The sequence below is a fragment of the Chanodichthys erythropterus genome, chromosome 20 (genome assembly GCF_024489055.1).
Source record: "Chanodichthys erythropterus isolate Z2021 chromosome 20, ASM2448905v1, whole genome shotgun sequence".
Lineage (NCBI taxonomy): Eukaryota > Metazoa > Chordata > Actinopteri > Cypriniformes > Xenocyprididae > Chanodichthys > Chanodichthys erythropterus.
Genome location: NC_090240.1, coordinates 38,207,806 through 38,226,477, shown reverse-complemented (window position 1 = coordinate 38,226,477; position 18,672 = coordinate 38,207,806). Strand labels below are relative to the sequence as shown.

The 18,672-nt window shown below is 35.3% G+C and overlaps 1 protein-coding gene across 1 annotated transcript in view; it reads left to right on the top strand.

Annotated features, from left to right (window-relative positions):
• dnai3 (dynein axonemal intermediate chain 3) overlaps positions 1-17,357 on the top strand; it is a 28,280-nt gene extending 10,923 nt beyond the window's left edge. The window contains exons 10-24 of the mRNA XM_067371081.1: positions 3,214-3,338; positions 3,562-3,651; positions 4,700-4,765; positions 4,833-4,837; positions 5,562-5,694; positions 5,801-5,874; positions 5,967-6,120; positions 6,526-6,610; positions 7,930-8,054; positions 8,271-8,334; positions 10,766-10,896; positions 12,378-12,582; positions 12,854-12,945; positions 13,221-13,343; positions 16,927-17,357. Coding sequence (XP_067227182.1) covers positions 3,214-3,338; positions 3,562-3,651; positions 4,700-4,765; positions 4,833-4,837; positions 5,562-5,694; positions 5,801-5,874; positions 5,967-6,120; positions 6,526-6,610; positions 7,930-8,054; positions 8,271-8,334; positions 10,766-10,896; positions 12,378-12,582; positions 12,854-12,945; positions 13,221-13,343; positions 16,927-17,067 — 1,613 coding nt within the window. The 3' untranslated portion in view covers positions 17,068-17,357. The remainder of the gene's footprint in view (positions 1-3,213; positions 3,339-3,561; positions 3,652-4,699; positions 4,766-4,832; positions 4,838-5,561; positions 5,695-5,800; positions 5,875-5,966; positions 6,121-6,525; positions 6,611-7,929; positions 8,055-8,270; positions 8,335-10,765; positions 10,897-12,377; positions 12,583-12,853; positions 12,946-13,220; positions 13,344-16,926) is intronic.
• The last annotated feature ends 1,315 nt before the right edge of the window (positions 17,358-18,672 follow it).

Here is an 18,672-nt window from a genome sequence, read left to right as displayed (position 1 = left end):
CCAGAACGAACTTGTGGAGGAACTCCCGGAGCACCTCATGGATGAAATCCTGGAATACGGAGGGGGCGTTGACCAGGCCATACGGCATCACAAGATATTCATAGTGGCCGGTGGGCGTGACGAAGGCGGTCTTCCACTCGTCCCCCTCGCGTATCCGGATGAGGTTATACGCGCTGCGGAGGTCCAGCTTGGTGAACACAGTGGCACCGCGGAGATGTTCCAGGGCCGCTGGGACGAGGGGAAGTGGATACCTGAACTTCACGGTAATCTTGTTCAGTGAGCGATAATCGATACAGGGCCGCAAGCCTCCGTCCTTCTTGGCCACGAAGAAGAAGCTTGAAGCAGCAGGGGAAGTAGACGGGCGGATGTATCCTTGGTTAAGGGCCTCTTTAATATATTCCTCCATGGCCTTCTCCTCCGGTACTGATAGGGGGTAAATGCGTCCCCTAGGCACTGGCTCACCCGGTAACAGATCGATGGCGCAGTCCCATGGCCGGTGTGGAGGAAGCTTGGAGGCGCGTTGCGGGCAGAAGACGTCACTGAAGGGGGCGTAGTCGGGTGGAACATCGACGGAGCGTTTTTCCACAGGACTTTCGATGGAGGTAGCGTTCACGGAGATATTCTTGGAGAGAGGAGATCTTGGAACAGGAAGTTCTGGGAAACAGCTGGAGAAGCAGTGGTCGCCCCACTTCAGGACTTCGCCCGTGCGCCAGGAGATGGTGGGATTGTGGAGTTCCAACCACGGGCGCCCTAGAACCACGTCAGCGGTGGATTCCTCCAGAACCAGCAGATGGATGGTCTCAGAGTGGAAGATACCCACTTGCAGTAGAAGAGGACCAGTGACGCGACGAACCATCTTTCGGCTTAGGGGTTTGCCCGTGATGGAGTGGACCTGGTAGTTAACCGGAGAAGGCGAGGTCTTGAGCCCGAGGTGTCGACAGAGGGCACCGGAGATGAAGTTTCCTGCTGACCCTGAATCGAGGAGCGCCACCACTGGAACGGAAGCATTAGCAGCAGTAAGGTTTACGATAGTAGTGAGTGGTTTCATCTTTTGGATTGAAGGAATGATAGCACTCACCACAGGTCGAGGAGGACGGGTTGGGCATGTGGAGATGACATGCCCAGGGGATCCACAGTACAAGCAAAGATTCAGGGTCAGCCTTCTCCGCCTTTCTGCTGGAGACAAACGTGAGTTATCCACTTGCATGGGTTCGGTGGCTGGTTCTGGAGAGCTGACGGGTTCGGACCGACGGAGGAGGGTGGTGGTCAGTGGTTGGCCCTGGTGCTCAAGGAGACACGACTGCATACGAGAACCCACACGGATGGCGAGTTGGATGAATTGTTCGAGTCCCATGGAGTCCTCGTATGCAGCGAGATGCAACCGCACATTAGGCTCCAAACCTTGTCGAAAGGTGGTGATGAGGGCTTGTTCATTCCAGCCGCTGGTTGCGGCGAGCGTTCTGAACTGCAAGGCATAATCGTTAACAGTCTGGTTTCCTTGTTTTAAATTGTACAGTTTCTCACCAGTAGAAGAGTCAGCCAAAGGTCTTCCGAAGACTTCTCTGAAGTGGGAGACGAACGCTGGATAGGATTTAACGACTGAGCCTTTTTGAGTCCAGAGGGAATCCGCCCATTGAAGGGCCTTACCTTGCAGTTGGGAGATTATGAACGCTATCTTCGCCGTTTCGGTGGGATAGAGGTGCGGCTGCATCTCCAGGACCAACTCGCACTGAAGAAGGAATCCGCTGCAATCCTCCGCCGATCCAGAGTAGGGCGCTGGTTTGGCCATGGGACTGGCGGTGTAAACAGGTGAAGCAGCGGTGACAGTGGATGCGGAAGTGGCAGCGGTGAGGGGTCCTGGCGACGGTGACTGTGGTTGAGGGGTGAGTGCTCGTCGCAAAGCGTCCACGAGCTCTTGAAATGGGTCATGGTAGCTCATGCTGATGTATGGTTGTTATGGTCCGGTCTTCTGTTACAACAGAGACACCGGAAGCAGAGATAAAAGCAGTTGGGTTGTTTATTGAGACAATCAGCAGAGCAAACAGGTAAGTGACTGGTGAATATGAAGGTCTTGGAGGTGAAAGAGAGGTAATACTGTCCTTATTCTTTGTATTGCAGGTGATGGTGGAAGGAGACGCTGGAGATGGGTGACTGGAACACTCACACACACAAGCAGGTAGGGACACGAGGAGTACTGGAGACAATGGAGACGAAGGAGATGATGTAGACAGGTAAGTATCGTTTTGAGAGTCCTTGAGGTAAGTGAACAACGGGGTGTATCACGAACGAGACCGGACAATGTGTGTGTGTGAGTGTGGGGTTCTTATAGTGAGGCTGATGACTGTGGTGATGAGCTGCAGGTGGCGGTGATTAGAATTCCGGTGATTGAGTGCGCGGGTAAGGGAGTGAGGTGGAACCTGACGTGTCTGTGACACCATAGTGCAAAATGAAAAATAAAAAATTATAGTGCAAAAAATATATATAATGCAAAAATAAAATAGAATAAAATGTAATAATAATAATAAAGTAAAATATCTATAGTGCAAAAATAAAATAAAATATCCATAGTGCTAACTAAAACACAATAATAAAATACAATAATACTAAAATAATATCCATAGTGCAAAATAAAATAAAAAATCCATAGTGCAAAAAAATATCCAGTGCAAAATAAAATAAAACAATAACATAAAATATTTGTAAAATAAATTAAAATTAAATAGCCATAGTGCAAAATAAAATACAATAATAAAATGAAGTAATACTAAAATATCCATAGTGCAAAATAAAATAATACTAAAATAAAATATCCATAGAGCAAAACAAAATAAAATAAAATAAACAAAATAATAGTAAAATAAAATAAAATAGCACAAAATAAAATACAATAATAATAAAATAGCCATAGTACAAAATAAAATAAAATAATACTAATATTATATAAAATAGCCAAAGTGCAAAATAAAAAATAAATAAAATATCCATAGTATAAATAAAATAATAGTACAGTAAAATATCTATAGTGCAGAAATAAAATAAAATATCCAGTGCTAAGTAAAACAATAACAAAATAATAATAAATAGCCATAGTGAAAAAAATGATAAAATATGTGTTTGTCTGAGTTTTATTTTAAAATCAAATGTGATCAAATTGTACTGCATTTTCACTATTATTCTGCATTGTAAATGTGTGTTTTATGTGTGTGTTTTCAGGTGTGATCGCTGTGGCCATGACAGAGAGAATGTCGCTTGAGGAGCGGATTGATAACTCCACTAAACTCCTGTTAAACCCGCCCTACATTCTCTTCTGGAGCTTCACTGACCCTATAAATCCACAAGTAATCATCATCAAAATCAACAGTATATATTAAATATACAAAAGTACCAGTATAGTGTTTACTGCATACTGTGCAGTATGTACATACCATGAAAAAATAAAAAAAACACAATCATACAATGATCAGCGTTAATAAAATCATCTCTATTGTGTGCTTCTTTAATGGAAGCAGAAACGTGAGCAGAAGAACAGATGTGAACTCAATCCGTCTGTTTGCTTTACAGTTGCAGCTGGAATGTCCTGATGATTGTCTTAGTTTCCAATTCTGTCCGTCTGACCCGAATATCATCGCTGGCGGCTGCATGAACGGCCAGGTGCACAATTAGTTTAGTAATCTTCTCTTTCCTTTCTTGGCTTCATTTGCTTTAACTGTTCCATCATTTTAATGTAAATTTGATCTCTTATGCATCTGTTTTGATTGTTTTATGATTATTTTAAAGGATATGGAATAAAATACTATATATATCACCAGATGTTCCTTAGTTTATTCAAAGTTTAATCCAAGTACATTAAGACAGTAGGTATTACAAGTTTTCTAGAATGTTGGGGAACCTTTATCGAACTAAATATGCACTAATTTGTATACATTTCCACAACATAAATCTGAACATTGGATAAATCCTGGTTCACAATTCTTGTTTGATTTTGTTGACATTCTAGAGTTAAAGGTTTTTACAGAGAGGATTTTGGATTTCTCTTTTTAATCACTGCATAAATAAAAAAATACCGTTAACAGCCGGAAAATAAATAAATAAACATTTTCACCATGTTTTAGGAATAAAATGTTATATAAATCAGTGTGAATGATATTTGAACAAACCCTACAGTAAAAACTTTCAGAATATAGTCAGGAATAAAACTGTAAATTTTGGTGTTTGTAAGTGCTGCTGAAGTGGAGGAAAAAACTTTTAAAGATATGTATCGTAAAATGCAATAAAATAAAGACTTAAATGTGCATTTTGGATGTTTTCTTTTCACTAATCTGAAGGAAGACAAAAATAGCTCATAATCTCAAAATTGACCAGTGCATGAAAAAAACATTGGTTTTGTCTGTAGTGTATTTTTATGTAAAGCATTTTGAATAATTTATGTGTATGAAATGTGCTATAAATAAACTTGCCTTGCCTTATGTACTCTCAGGAGAAATTAAGGTAAAATTGGATTATAAAGATTTTTAAATGGCTTTCAGTGGCTTAAAATCCTCATCTCTGGAAGCACGTCTCCACAAAGAACTAAAACAAACCAAACACATTATGTTCTGATTTTTTATTTATTTTTTATGTTCAATATAAGTGTGCATTATCTGTGATGTTAACATACTGTGATACGTCCAGCATATCCACTAACATGTTTTGTTTACAGGTAGTATTATGGGATATTTCAGCACATGTGGAAAGACTGCAGGACACCCGCAGCGGTGGCAAAAACATCTCAAATAAAGTAGTGAGTTACACACACACAACAACAGTTTACAACTGGTCATGTGACCACCAACAATCTGTTTAGAGCTCATTTAATGAACTGACGGTTAACTGATACCTGATAACACACTTACACAGAAGATGAATCCTGCGGTTATTAAGAGCGTGTTTGTGTTTACTGGCAATACTTTGGGTACCATATTCTGTCCAGATGTTCTAAATGTGACAAAACCTGCCTTTGATGACATCCTCAAATGTAAAAATGACATCTAAATAAAGACTGTGTTAGTTTCTAGTTATTATTATCATTAGCTTTGTATAAAAACAATACTAGATTACGGTATGTGCTCATTCAGATAAAAAAATGATACTAATTTTAATGGTAAACAACTGTAAAAATGCTGAAAAAAAATTGGTAAATGGTAATTTATGGCTATTGGGACATTTCATGTAATTTTACAGTAAAATACTGTTAAATGTACAGTTTATGGAAGTGAAAAAGAACAAGTCATCTTTTAATAACAGTGGATGTGTGCACTAGCACGAGCATGAGTTATTGCCTGCAGTTCAATTAACAGCCACCGGTGTCGCTAATAACAAGGGTTCTGCATACAGCCTCTTAAAATAATGTTAACAGATAGACTTTTGATATTAAAAATGTATTAGTAAATGTTGAGATTAACATTAATTAAGATGAATAAATGCTGTAGAAGTATTTCATTCTTAGCTCATGTCAACTAACTAATGTTAACAAATGAAACCTTATTGTAAAGTGTTGCCGCTTTTTTTACACTACAGGTAAGTAAAAATATGTGCATGTTATTCCAGGACAAAAACAATGCAGTTCCTGTGGTCCGGTACTGCGCTGTGTCTGGGATAGAGAACGGACACAAAGCTCCGATCACAGATATCCAGTGGCTGCCAGAAACCTTTGAGGTAAACGACAGGACGTGTCTTTAAAAACTGAAAAATATAGCTGTTACTGTACCTTTAAGAGTTTAATATTGAAATAAGCATTTCTGTTCATTAATTTCTCTTTCAGGTATCCAGATTAGGGATTCCTGTGGAAAATACAAGTCGTATCTCCGTTCAGATAGTCACATGTGCTCCTGACTGGTGCTGCGATCTACATTAGATGCACACATACATGTTTATGCACTTGTTTAACTTCAAACTCACTCCTTACTGTGTGTGTGTTTGTGTTTTAGCTGTGTGTTATTCTGGGATCTTCGACCTCCTCGTGCCGTGTCTCAATCCCTCACGGACGTGAAACAGAAATCGGAGGAGAAGCCTCTGGAAAACCCTCAAGGTGTTCCAAATACATTCAAACACCTCAACCTGACCTGGAAACCCTTGATCCGAGTAAGTGATGTCTAGGGCTTTTCACACTGCGCTTAAAGTCGGCATGAAACGAAAGTTGAGCTACTTTTTTCTTCCCTATTTTTCTGTACTGTATATATCTGAGTGAAATGGCTTCTGGAATAAGAACAAATTTAGGGCGGGGCTTGATTTTGTCTGTGGGGAATTGATTGGATGGTTGTGGTTTGCTATTGGTGGATCTCATGTGAGTGACAGGTTGCCCCGCCTTCATCATCAGAGAAGAGAAGTTGCTTCTTTGTGCCCTTCGTGACAGCATACAATATTTAAAAAGATGTATAAACATTAAATTTAATGAAGTCATTGATTGTTATGTTACTGTGTAGCTGCTTTATTTTGTATAAAGTGATTTGAAAAGCCCTTAAATCAGGTTCGCTCCATCTGCTGCAGGTCTCCTTACCAAAGATCGGCTCCAGTGGTGAATACAGTCCTCTGAAGTTCAGCTTGAGGGACAATACAGTGGACTACATTACAGGTGAGACACCAGTAGTTTTTAGGTTTTTAAAAATGCTCCCGTGACTGTGTAAGCGCTTCAAAGGTTTCTATTTACAATGCGTTTTTGCAGAAAACAAAAAAACATATGTTAGAAAATATATATTAGAAAAATATATTTTTGTTTTCATACAAATAAATGGTTTAGGTGTTTTTTCTTCTGTATATACACATAGCAAACAGTTCTGGAGTTCTGAAAAGAAAAAACTTCGTCATCAAATAAATGTAAAATTAGAATAACATTTATTAAGATAAATAATAAATAATAAAATATTTATTTGAATCTAATAAAATAAAAACAATCAAAATAAAACAATTACTAAAAATATGAAATATTTCATTTGAAATAAGTTTGAATTAAAATAAATACCTTTAAAATAAAAACAATCAAAATAAAACACTAAAACAGATTACATATTTTTATATTATAAATAAAATAAATTATTGTAAGATAAAAACAATCAAAATAAAACACTGAAAAATGAAACATTTTATTTAAATTAAAAAGGAAATAAATAACTAGTTTTAAAACAAAAACAAGTTTTATTTGTTTACCTGCATGTCATGTGACCATTTCCTGCTATCAGAGAACCGTGAACGTGTTGTTAATTTATTAACAAGGTAATATATTATAATATATAGACATTACCTTATATGTAGAATTCAGAAACCCTTTTTATTAGCGACACCGGTGGCCGTTCAGTGAACTGCAGCTAGCATGTTCGCACTGGTGCACACAAAAGACTGAAAGCGATTCAAGGTCTCATTATATACTTGTGATAAAGGTCTTTCTCGTTCTTCGCTTAGAAATAAAAGGAACTTGTAAATACCTTTATGCAGCGAAATACTGTTAACGAACATCCCGATGGCGTCCATATTTAGATGAATATGTAAATATGTGCTGCACACTTTCCACTCAAAAATGAACACAACAAACATAACAGCGGTGAGAAAACAGCAGTTTTCAGTGCCAGCTCTGCGATTCACCGGCATCATGTCGACGATGAGGTCATTAAAACTACACTGTTAGTTTAATTATAAAGTATATTGAGACAATATAGATCTGACTATGTGAGACTATAGTTTGAATGAATCTCTTTTCTTTGCGTGACTCATTGACATTACTGTACAGAACGACTCTTTCGGCATTATCCTGAACATTGTATAAGCATTCGTTTCATTTGTCACAGAACGGAAGTGTATCACATGCTTTTGATACATTATTGTAAGACTCCAGCCAGTTTCTACTCACATTTGATGCATACATTTTGCATCCATTCCTCTCATCTGTCTTCTCTCTAGGCGATAAACCTGCACAGATCACGGAGCGCGAAGAAGGCTGTGGATTCGCTCAGCTCCGGGTGCCGTCGGCCAAAGAGCAGAAACCTCTAGACAACATCAGCACCAAACTGTATGTGGGGACGGAGGTGAGGCGATGGGCTCTGCATTTCAATGACAGAACGGACAAAACATGTTTATAAAGATTCCATGCAGGAGCCATGTACTTTAAATCACACATCAACTGCTTTCCATCCACTGAACTATAGTACGTGTATAAGTACAGTAAAATATCTTGTATAGTAGCTCATTTCTATCTAAAGTGGTTGTCTAAAGACAGACGTGTGTTCTTGAGTCTCTTTTAGGATGGAGAACTCATTTACACTGACTGGAAAATGGAGAAGGACAATGACTCAGGACGACTCTTCAGTAAGTGAACAACACATGTTTACACACATACACAGATGAAAATGTGTGGGTTTAAATTCAAAGGTTTACACCTCATAAGTGATAGTTGAGTTCTGTCACTATTGTTCACTTGATTGAGAACCTGAACCTCCGGCTGTTCCAGGGGATCCTATTCGGAGGAAAATCTAGATTAAATTGCTTTAAATTGAAATAAACATCTGCTAATAAGCAATACATATTAAAGAACATGTTTTACTCAACTTTGTGTCATTCCAAACCTGTATTTTGTTTGGAGAATCTTCATGCTGCTCTTTTTCATCCAAAACTTTATAGTGAAGAATTAACTTATAAATATTTATTTTGCACAAATTTAATTAAAAAACACATTTTTGATGCCATACAATAAATTATTTTGCTGTCTTTCCGTATTATTTAATGCAACAAACACAAAGTTCTGAGTTCTGGAAAGAAAAAAACTTAATAAAATTAAAACAACCACTTAAAAAAAGAAATATTTTATTTTAAATAAATTCAAATAAATAGATAAATTGAAAAACAAAATAAACATATTAAAAAGATAAAATTTTATTTGAAACTATTCAAAATAACTAAATTGAAAAATAAATTAATAAATATAAAACCCTAAAAAAGATTCAACATTTTTAAATTCTAAAAAAATTGAATAATTTGGAAATAAAAGCAAAAAATAAAACACTAAAAATATTAAAAATTCTATTTAAATGACAAATAAAAACAAATTAATAAATACTTTTAAAATAAAAATAATCAAAATAGAACACATTAAAAAGATAATATATTTTATTGGAAATAAAACAAATAAAACAAAAAACTTAAGTTCTCAGGGGGACTTCAAGTAAATATTTTAGCTCTAAATATCTTCTATGTTGTGTAGAGAATCTTCACGCAACTCTTTTCCACACAAAACTTCATCTGACCACGTCTGTCAAGATCCAGAGTGAACAAAAACACCATAAAAGCCAGATTAAACACCTGCACAGTCAGCTCTGACAAATAAAACCACACTAAACCCGTCACGTTTAATGAGGAAACCACGTAATGAGTCACCAGCGCGCTCCGTCAATAAAACAGGACCTGTGCTGCCCAAACTCTAAATCAATCACTGTTCATCAAGCTGCTTGTGGTTTCCCAGCATCCCTCCTGCTTCAGAGAAACACTGAGCTCATGGTGAAGGCTTCTGGCAGAGATCGAACTTAATTCGACCAAACCGACACCTTGAGCATGTAAACCGAAGCAATTATACTGATTTCCATAAATATGACGGGATATTAAGTTTCATTAGTGCTGAGGGCGATAAAGCAGCGAGTCTGAACAACAGAGGTCATTTACTGTGAGCGTTCCATCTTAATCAAGTTTCTGTTGCTGTCATTTCTCTCTCGCAAGCCCTGCTGTTCCATTCATCCCTTCACTTTTGGCACATGCTTTTCACACCCAAGTGTACTGTTTGCTTGTATTTGCTATTATATTTACACATGCATTTGGCAAATGCTTTTATGCAGTACATTTTTTTTCAATTGATGCATTCTCTGGGAATCAAACCCATAACCGTGACCTTGATAATGCCGTGTTTGAGTGACAGTACATGATATAAGAACATTAAAAAAAAATTTAAATACCCCAAATTAAATTTTTTAAGTTAATATTTCAATAATTTTACAACATACTAAACATACTAAAAAGATAAAATTTTTTAAATAAATTAAATTGAAAATAAATTATTTGAAAATAAAAACATTCAAAATAAAACAGATACTAAAATTTTTTAAAAAATAAATTACATTTAAAATAAGTAATATGAAATTAAAACTATCAAAATAAAACGCATACTAAAAAGATTAAAACATTTTTTAAATAAATTAAATTTAAAATAAATTATTTGAAAATAAAAACAATGAAAATAACACATACTAAAAATATATATATTTTTTAATAAATTAAAAACAAAAAAATAAAATACTAAGAAAGGTGAAATATTTGGCTTGAAATTTAAAAATGAAATACATTTAAAATAAAAATGACATGCAGGTAAACAAATGAAATATTTCATCTTTTTTAGTATGTGTTTTATTTTCATTGTTTTCATTTTAAAGTTACCTTTTTATTTCAAAATTTTTGACAATGAATTATTAGCCTTTTATCATCATTGGGTAATTTTTTAAATTAGATTGCACAGTTTTTATCAAAACGTGTCAGATTTGAAATATATTTATAAAAAGCATTTAATTCGACTCAGTTTTTGCACTGATCTTGCCACAGTGCATTCTGGGATTGTGCTCTCTGTAGGTTTGCATTATAAGGGTAGTTTAGTTCTGTCATTGTTTCCTGTGTTTTGGATCTTATGGTTTATTTTTATTTTTGTTGATGTAATATTATATGCATCATGCAAAGAGTTTTTCACGTCTCTGTCTGTCAGGTGCCAAACCCAGCCATCGGTTCCTCTCACACCACACTATGATCAACACCGTGAGCCGCTCTCCGTTTTTCAAGGACATCATCCTGACGGTGGGAAGCTTCAGTTTCGCCATCTGGAAAGAAGGGGTCGTGGTGAGGTCACGGCACAATCACATCGGTTACGGGCAAACGGAAAAAAGCTTCCATGTTCTACAGAGATGAAAAGTGTACAAATCTAGTTATGTTGTCTTGAGAAAGCCAACATACTGAAATGCTAATTAAACTTAAAGTTATTATTCTCTAGGAAAGCCTAGCAACTAGCCGTGGACATGCTTAATAATGCTAACAACATGCTAAAACATGTTAACAATTTGCTAATTCATGTGAGAAACAAGCTAGCAATGTGCTGATTGGTGCTAGAAGGATTCTAAACTAGTTAAAACATGCTAACAAAGTGTTACATCATGCTAGAAACATGCTACCAATGTGTTAAATAATGCAAACAAGATAATAGCAATGGGCTAATTCATGCTAGCAACATACTAGCAATGCACTTATTCATGATAGAAACATGCTCGCAATGTGGAAAAATGTACTAATAATAGAAACATAATATGTTAACATTTTAATTTCACATTTTAAACATGCTAGCAATGTTAAATTATGCTAGGGGATACTAACAATAATGCTAAACCATGCTAGAAACATGTTAAACATGTTAGCAATGTGTTAAATCATGCTAGAAAATACTAACAGTAGTGCTAAATCATGCTAAAAACATGTTAAACGTGTTAGCAATGTGTTAAATCATGTTAGAAACATGCTAACAAAATGCTCTATCATGTTATCAATGTGCTAATTCAACGTGTTAGCAATGTGTTAAAAATGTTAGCAATTTGTTAAAAAAATGCTAAAAATGTTAAAACGTGCTAGCATTTTGCAAAATTATGCTAGAGACATGTTTACAAAATGCTAAAACATGCTACCGATGTGTTAAATCAATAAGATGCTAACGATGTGCTAATTCATGCTAGCAATGCACTTATTTATGATAGAAACATGCTAGCAACACGTTATATCGTGTTAGCAACATGTTAAAACATGCTATGCTAGCAATGTACTACGTAATGCTAGAAACTTGTTAACATTTTTAATTCATACTAGGAACTTGCTAGCAGTGTGCTAAATCATGCTAGAAAATGCTAACAATAATATCAAATCATGATAATAACATGTTAAACATGTTATCAATGTATTAAACCCATGATAGAAACATGCTAACAAAATGCTATACCATGTTAACAATGTGCTAATTCATGTACAAACATGTTAGCAATTTGCTAAATCATGCTAAAAATATGTTAAAACATGCTAGCATTGTGCTAAATTATGTTAGAAAAATATTAGCAACATGCTAAAACATGTTAGCAAAGTGTTGAATCATGCTAGAAACATGTTAAAAATGTGCTAAAGCATGCTAGCAATATGCAATCAAAAACATCCTAGCAATCTAATCCTTTCTCAAGTTAACATTAAAGTTTGTCTTGACAGATAGTTTATCAGTAGTTTAAAATAGTTAAGCATGTGCAGTATATGATTCTGTCTCACTCGAGTTTTCTTCCATCCTGTTTCAGAGTGGCCCGATCCTCTTGTCGGCCTGCTCCAAAATGATGTGTACGGTCGGTCACTGGTCCCTGTCCCGGCCGGCGGTCTTCTTCATCGGGAAGGAGGGCGGAAACATTGAGGTTTGGGACCTGCTGCAAAACACCCATGAGCCCTCACAAACCCAGAACATCAGCACCGCCTCCATTACCTGCATCAAAACCAGCAGCACCTCCGGTAAGCTGAAAACACTGAAGTCTAGAGGTCAGGATTTGAAGTTAAAGTGGTCATGACATGGATTTTGTATGTTCCTTGAGGTTCATTATATTGTTAATAACGTTTTCTGCACAAACAACAAATATATATGTGGAAAAATGATTATTTTCAATAATGTAGGCATGGCTACTGTATACTGTATCAGTATAGACAGCATCAGTGATTATAATGGCCTCTGTTTGCTTTTGACGCTTTTATATAACTGATAACTAGTTATACATCTCTCCTGTAGCGAAGCATCATCTTCTGGCGGTTTCAGACCGTATCGGCACCCTACACATCCTACAGATCCCATGGACCCTGCGCAAATCCTCCAACAGCGAGGTGAGAATGTCATCTCAGATAAGTGATTTGACATGTGGCCAAGAATTTGTGCTCTGCATTTAACCCATCCAAGTGCACACACACAGCTTGGAAATGTGAAAAGATTCCATTGCGATAGATTTTGGGATTAAAAGAGATATTTAATGCTGACTTGTTCAAAATTAGGTATCTTATAAGGCAGCTGCATAACATGACTATAAATGCAGTGTATGTAGGCAGCACACTAGAACAGATCATTGAGATGCATGTGTAACAGCGCTGTGTGTTCCGTGCAGAGACAGAATGTGAGGAAGTACTTTGAAAAGGAAGAGGAACGGCTGGAGTACTTTGAGAAACGGCAGCTCAAACACGAGAAGCAGAAGAAAGAGATGGAAGCTGAACAACTGAAGAAGAAGACGGTGAGGGAGGAAAACACTTGTTTAACGGAACATTTACCTGGGGTTTGATAGTTAACTAAAACTAAAACCATGAAAAACATTTTTGTTACTTTAAATGAAATTAATGTTAACTGGAATTAAATAAAAAAAAAAAAAAAAACTTATTTCGGCAAGATGCCAAAGCAATATTTCTCCTTTTCATATATTTTAAATTGATTTACTAAAATAACTAAAACAAAACAAAACAAAAAAAAAACTAATAAAAAAAGACAAAAACTAAACTAAAACTTCAACGAAAATGTAAAATACAAAAATATAAACTAATTCAACATTTAAAAAACAAACTACAGTATAATAGCATCTCAATGATACAGAAATAACACTGACATTTACTCAGTCATGTGGTCCCAAACTTGTAGCACTTCCTGTCTTCTGTGAAACACAAAAGAATGCATTTTGAAGAATATGTTTTACATATAATGAAAGTGAGCTGAGGCTATTGAGTGACAAAGCTACAAAATACACTAATGATGTGCAGAATGTTTTAGGTCTTTTAAGGTCGTGTGATGCTGAAAAATAAGAATTTGTTTCTGATGAAAGAAAAACAATAACAGGTTTGGAACTTTTGGGCGGAATTATTCCTGTAAGAATCAGAATACAGTTATCGTCTATTTCTATGTGCTTTGAGATTATGTACACTCAAAGAATATTTAGGTGTAAATTTAAGATTTGAATGGAATATAAAGTTTCACAGTTACACAGTTTTAACATAATGTGATGCATAATTGTCAGTCATGCTGTACATAAATGAAACCAGTAATATTTGCACTAAAAATAAAACATGGCATAGTTTATTATTATCTGCATCCATTTGGTTCTATTTTTAAAAAATCATATTTTCTTATTCAGATTGCTTGAGACTGAAACAAATGGGATTCATTGCTAAATATATAACGCTGGTTATTATGTATTTAAAACACACTGGGTTTATTAGAGCTATTACAGAAATCTGACCTGTTTCATGTATGACTGACAAATATGCATCACATTGTTTGTTTATGTTAAACATTAGTTTGTTTATGTTAAAACAACTGGATGGAAATTTTATATGAAATTCAAATACACACATCATAAATATTATTTAGGCTTAAATATGTTTTGAGTGTTTTCCATGTGTATATGTATCTACTTATCCATTATTTTGGGGACAAATTTGTACCCAGAGGTGAACTAAACCTGACAAAACCTTCTTTAGGGGACATCCTGATTTGTAAAAATGGCATAAAAAAATAAAGAAAAAAGTAGCAAAATTGTAAAAGTGCAGAAAGTTTTCTGTTAGGGTTAGATTATAGCATTTATAACTATAGCTGTAAATGAAAACAATAGAAGTCTATGCAATGCCCCCATTTAGATAGCTATGTAAGTGTGTGTGTGTTTAAGCTCACAGCAAACACAGATGAAACCCACTGCAGCAGCTGTAGTTCAGCTGGAATGTGTGATTGAGTGATTCCAGATCTGCTCAGACTTGCTGAATATATTTACTAAATATGAAAGTATGCTGCTGTCTCTCTGAGGGTCCAAAACACACATTTGTGTTTCACACCCCACTAACGCCCACGGACACACAATCCTGGAGGGGTTCTGAGAGAGATTTCAAGACAAACACTTAATGTTTCTGATTTAAGGAGAAACTATTGTTTTTCCAAGTACTGGTCAAATTTTTGCTTCCATAACATTCTTCCTTTAGATCAGAAAACATCCAAAATACACATTTTATTGCACTTTTTCTATTTGCATCTGTAGATTTCAATTACGATACATATCTTTTAAAGTTTTTTCCTCCACTTCAGCAGCACTTACAAACACCAAAATTTACAGTTTTATTCCTGACTATATTCTGAAGGTTTTTACTGAGGGGTTTGTTCATATATTATTCACACTGATTTATAGAACATTTTATTCCTTAAAACTTGTTTTTTTTCCAGCTTTTGACAGTATTTTCTGATTTACGGAATGATAAAAAGAGATATCCAAAATCCCCTCAGTAAAATCCTTTAACTCTAATATGTCAACAAAATCAAAAAAGAGTTTTGAATCTGGCTTTATTCAATGTTCAGATTTACAGTGTATGTTCTGGAAATGTGTGCAAATTAGTGCATATTTAATTTGATAGTGCCTCATTTGCATATTTAAACATAACACATTCCAGAAAACTTGTAATACAAAACAATAGTACTGTGATTAATCAACTGGGGAAAGTATGGGGATATGTATTAGTTAAAATTATTACCCTATTCACCAATTTTGCCTTAAATGTTCATTTGTATGTTTTCCTTCCTATACTTTCCTACTTCAGTAGATGTTTGGTATTGTAGGAGGTGTTCTTCCTCATTTTTATCTTGTTTTCCACTACATTTTTTTTTTTTAATTCTTGAATCAAGGTACATTTACATGAGAAGCAAAATGACTTATGATGTTGTTTTCTGAAAAATGTATCAAAATGAAGTGTTTCTGATTACAACAAAAATATCTGCCATTGGGGTCAAAAAATAATCTTGTTTTCCCACTAAATTAAGTTGATTTATCTGACCCCATTGGCAGTTTTTTTTTTTTTTTTGTCTTAATCATAAACTCACTTCATTTTGATACATTTTTTGGAAAATAAGACTTAATATCGTAAGTAATTTTGCATCTCAAATAAATGTATCTTGAATGTGGTGCTCTTCAGTCATTTTAAAAAAATCAGATTTTTTTTCTTCAAAACTGTACAAAACTTGATAAAGGTTTTGGCACTTGCAATGTGAAAAAAAATAAAAAAATAAAAAAATAATGGACATAATCTGAAAAGGTTAAATGTTCCTGAAAATATATTCATGCTTGTTCTCTTCGCTGTCAAAAATTAGCAAATTGGAAATTAATGGGAAGCGAATTTCACCTAGTGGAAGCGTTTGGTACTGCGCCATTTTTTGAGATATCAACCTCAAATTTGGAACACAACTCATTTTGATTTATAGCTTTGATTTTTTTCACAGTAAAACGTTTTGTAAAATATATATTTCATATAAAAATTTTATTTTTATAAATAGTATTTTTGTGCATTTTTCATAACAATAAGCTTAAACTTATAACCTTTTTTAAGCTTAAAATATAACCTTTTTTAAGTTCACTTTCAAAAATGTTTTTCGCTTCATCAATAATCTGCCAAGCGTCTTCTTTAAAAAGAGATCAAACTTCAGTCTGTGCTCCAAAGATTCAAGATTTATCAATGTTTCAGTTGGAAATTAAATTTTTAGGTCTATGCTCAAAAAGTGAATAAATGGATTATAAACTTCATAAACAAAAATAAAAAATAAAAAAATTTAGTACATTCATTCTATTTAAATGATAAAAAAGTGATCGCCACATGTGGATCCCCAGAGGGTTAATATTGTTGTTCTGGAAAACAAGACAAAACACAGAGGAAGATGTTTTTTTGCAGCGCACACTGTCTGAACGCACTGACGACGACTTTAATAAACCACATGAAACGTTGATCTGTATCAAAAGTTGTAGTGTGAAATGGCCTTAACTCTGTTTGTGATTACTGTGATTTGTTGTTCATCAGGAGCCAGTGATACCACTGAAACAGGAAGAGGAGCTGGAGGCGGAAGCGCTGAAGGAATATGAACAGTTTCTGGCTCTGGGGAAGGACATTTTGAAGAACATGGGCCTCCTGACTGAAACACAGGACGATTCAGATCTGTAATGCATTAGAGACATCATAATCGTATCATTACCATCACGCTCTAGAAAAAAGCACAAGAATCTAGAAATTGCAGCTGAGTCAGATGTTCAGATTCTGTAACAAGAATTAATTATTTGTACTTCTGTAAGTTCTTAAAAAAAGCCCATCTAGTTTGTCATTCCGATTAGAACAGTGTAAATCATTCAGTGTTATTCAGTGTAAACTTGCTTTTCAAATCAGATGAGGTCAGAAATTCAAACTTTTTGGATGATTCTAATTGATTGCTTCCAAAACATTTAAACAAAAAATCCATTAGCAAATCCTTTAGGTAACTAAAAACTACTTGTGTATTAAAAGTTTTCTGAATGTAAAACAGTAAAAACACAGTTTCTTAAGAAGGGCAGCTGGTGTGTTTGGTTCTCTCAAGCTGCACGGGCAGTGACCTTGAAGATCGATTCTTCCTCCGGTTACTCGTCTGAGTTCATCTTCATTTCCCCTCAGCGCCGTAATCAAACACGCTCTTAATTCAGCGGCTTCACGTCCGACAGCTAATCTATAACAGGTTATCTGGTTACACGCGGACACATTCAGGCACTTAATGTACAATATTGATCAACTTCAGCCCGACTCGTATCGATTCAGTACAGATACTAAACTTCCTTTTCAAGAGCGTACGTGACAACAACTCACATAAAATGCAGGTTTAGTCGATATACAGTGACTTTCAGGTAAATTTCATAGAAATGCAACCTATGAATTTCAAGTCAGCTTTATAAAATGCATTTCTATAGGTAACTTAGGTAAGGTTTTGGCAGCCCCAAAGTAGTTGATTAATGTAGAATTTCAATTATCCACTGCTTTGTCTACCATTTAAAAACATACCACTGATGAAACACCAGAAGAGCAAATTTCTATGTAAATTGTTAATAATTACATATTTGCATAAATTGAACCCAATACAATAACATAATGTATACAGAAATTAATTTTGAAAATGGTATGCATAAAAGTTTCAAAAAGTAGTACAAAACATTACTTTTTCAAGAGATGCATTTTCCTCTCAAAAATAACAATGCTCACTTTGCATTTTTAATTTAGTTTTGTAAGCAAATGTTACAGATAACGAGTCACAAAGAGAAATAACAACTGATGCCGTTTCTAATTCCTTTCCTCACACTGGAAATCGAGTACAATGCATTATGGGATGCTGTTGTTCATGCAGTGTTCTCTGATCCACATCTTGGCAATTGTCTAAATATGTATTAGTGTGCAATAACACTGATTCACAGACTTTTGTGTCTGTTGCATGAATCCGCACGTCGCTCTACGAACCAAACAATCACATCATCTGTTCATTATCCAGCTGCATTAGACGTCTATCTCAACATTTTCTCTTCTTAATCTGTTCCTGTTGGGCAAACAAAGGCAGTTTTGACTAAATCTGGCCGTGTTTCAACACTGATAAAGCTTCTTTTCTCCTTTAAGCTCCGTCTGATACTCTGATAGACGTGTAATTTTACAGACTTCGACGAGTGCAATCTGCAGATTTTACAGAGTAAACGCTAAATGTACAGTGACGACATCAGCGTGATCACCTCTACAAAGCGCCGGCCAATCAAAGGTCAT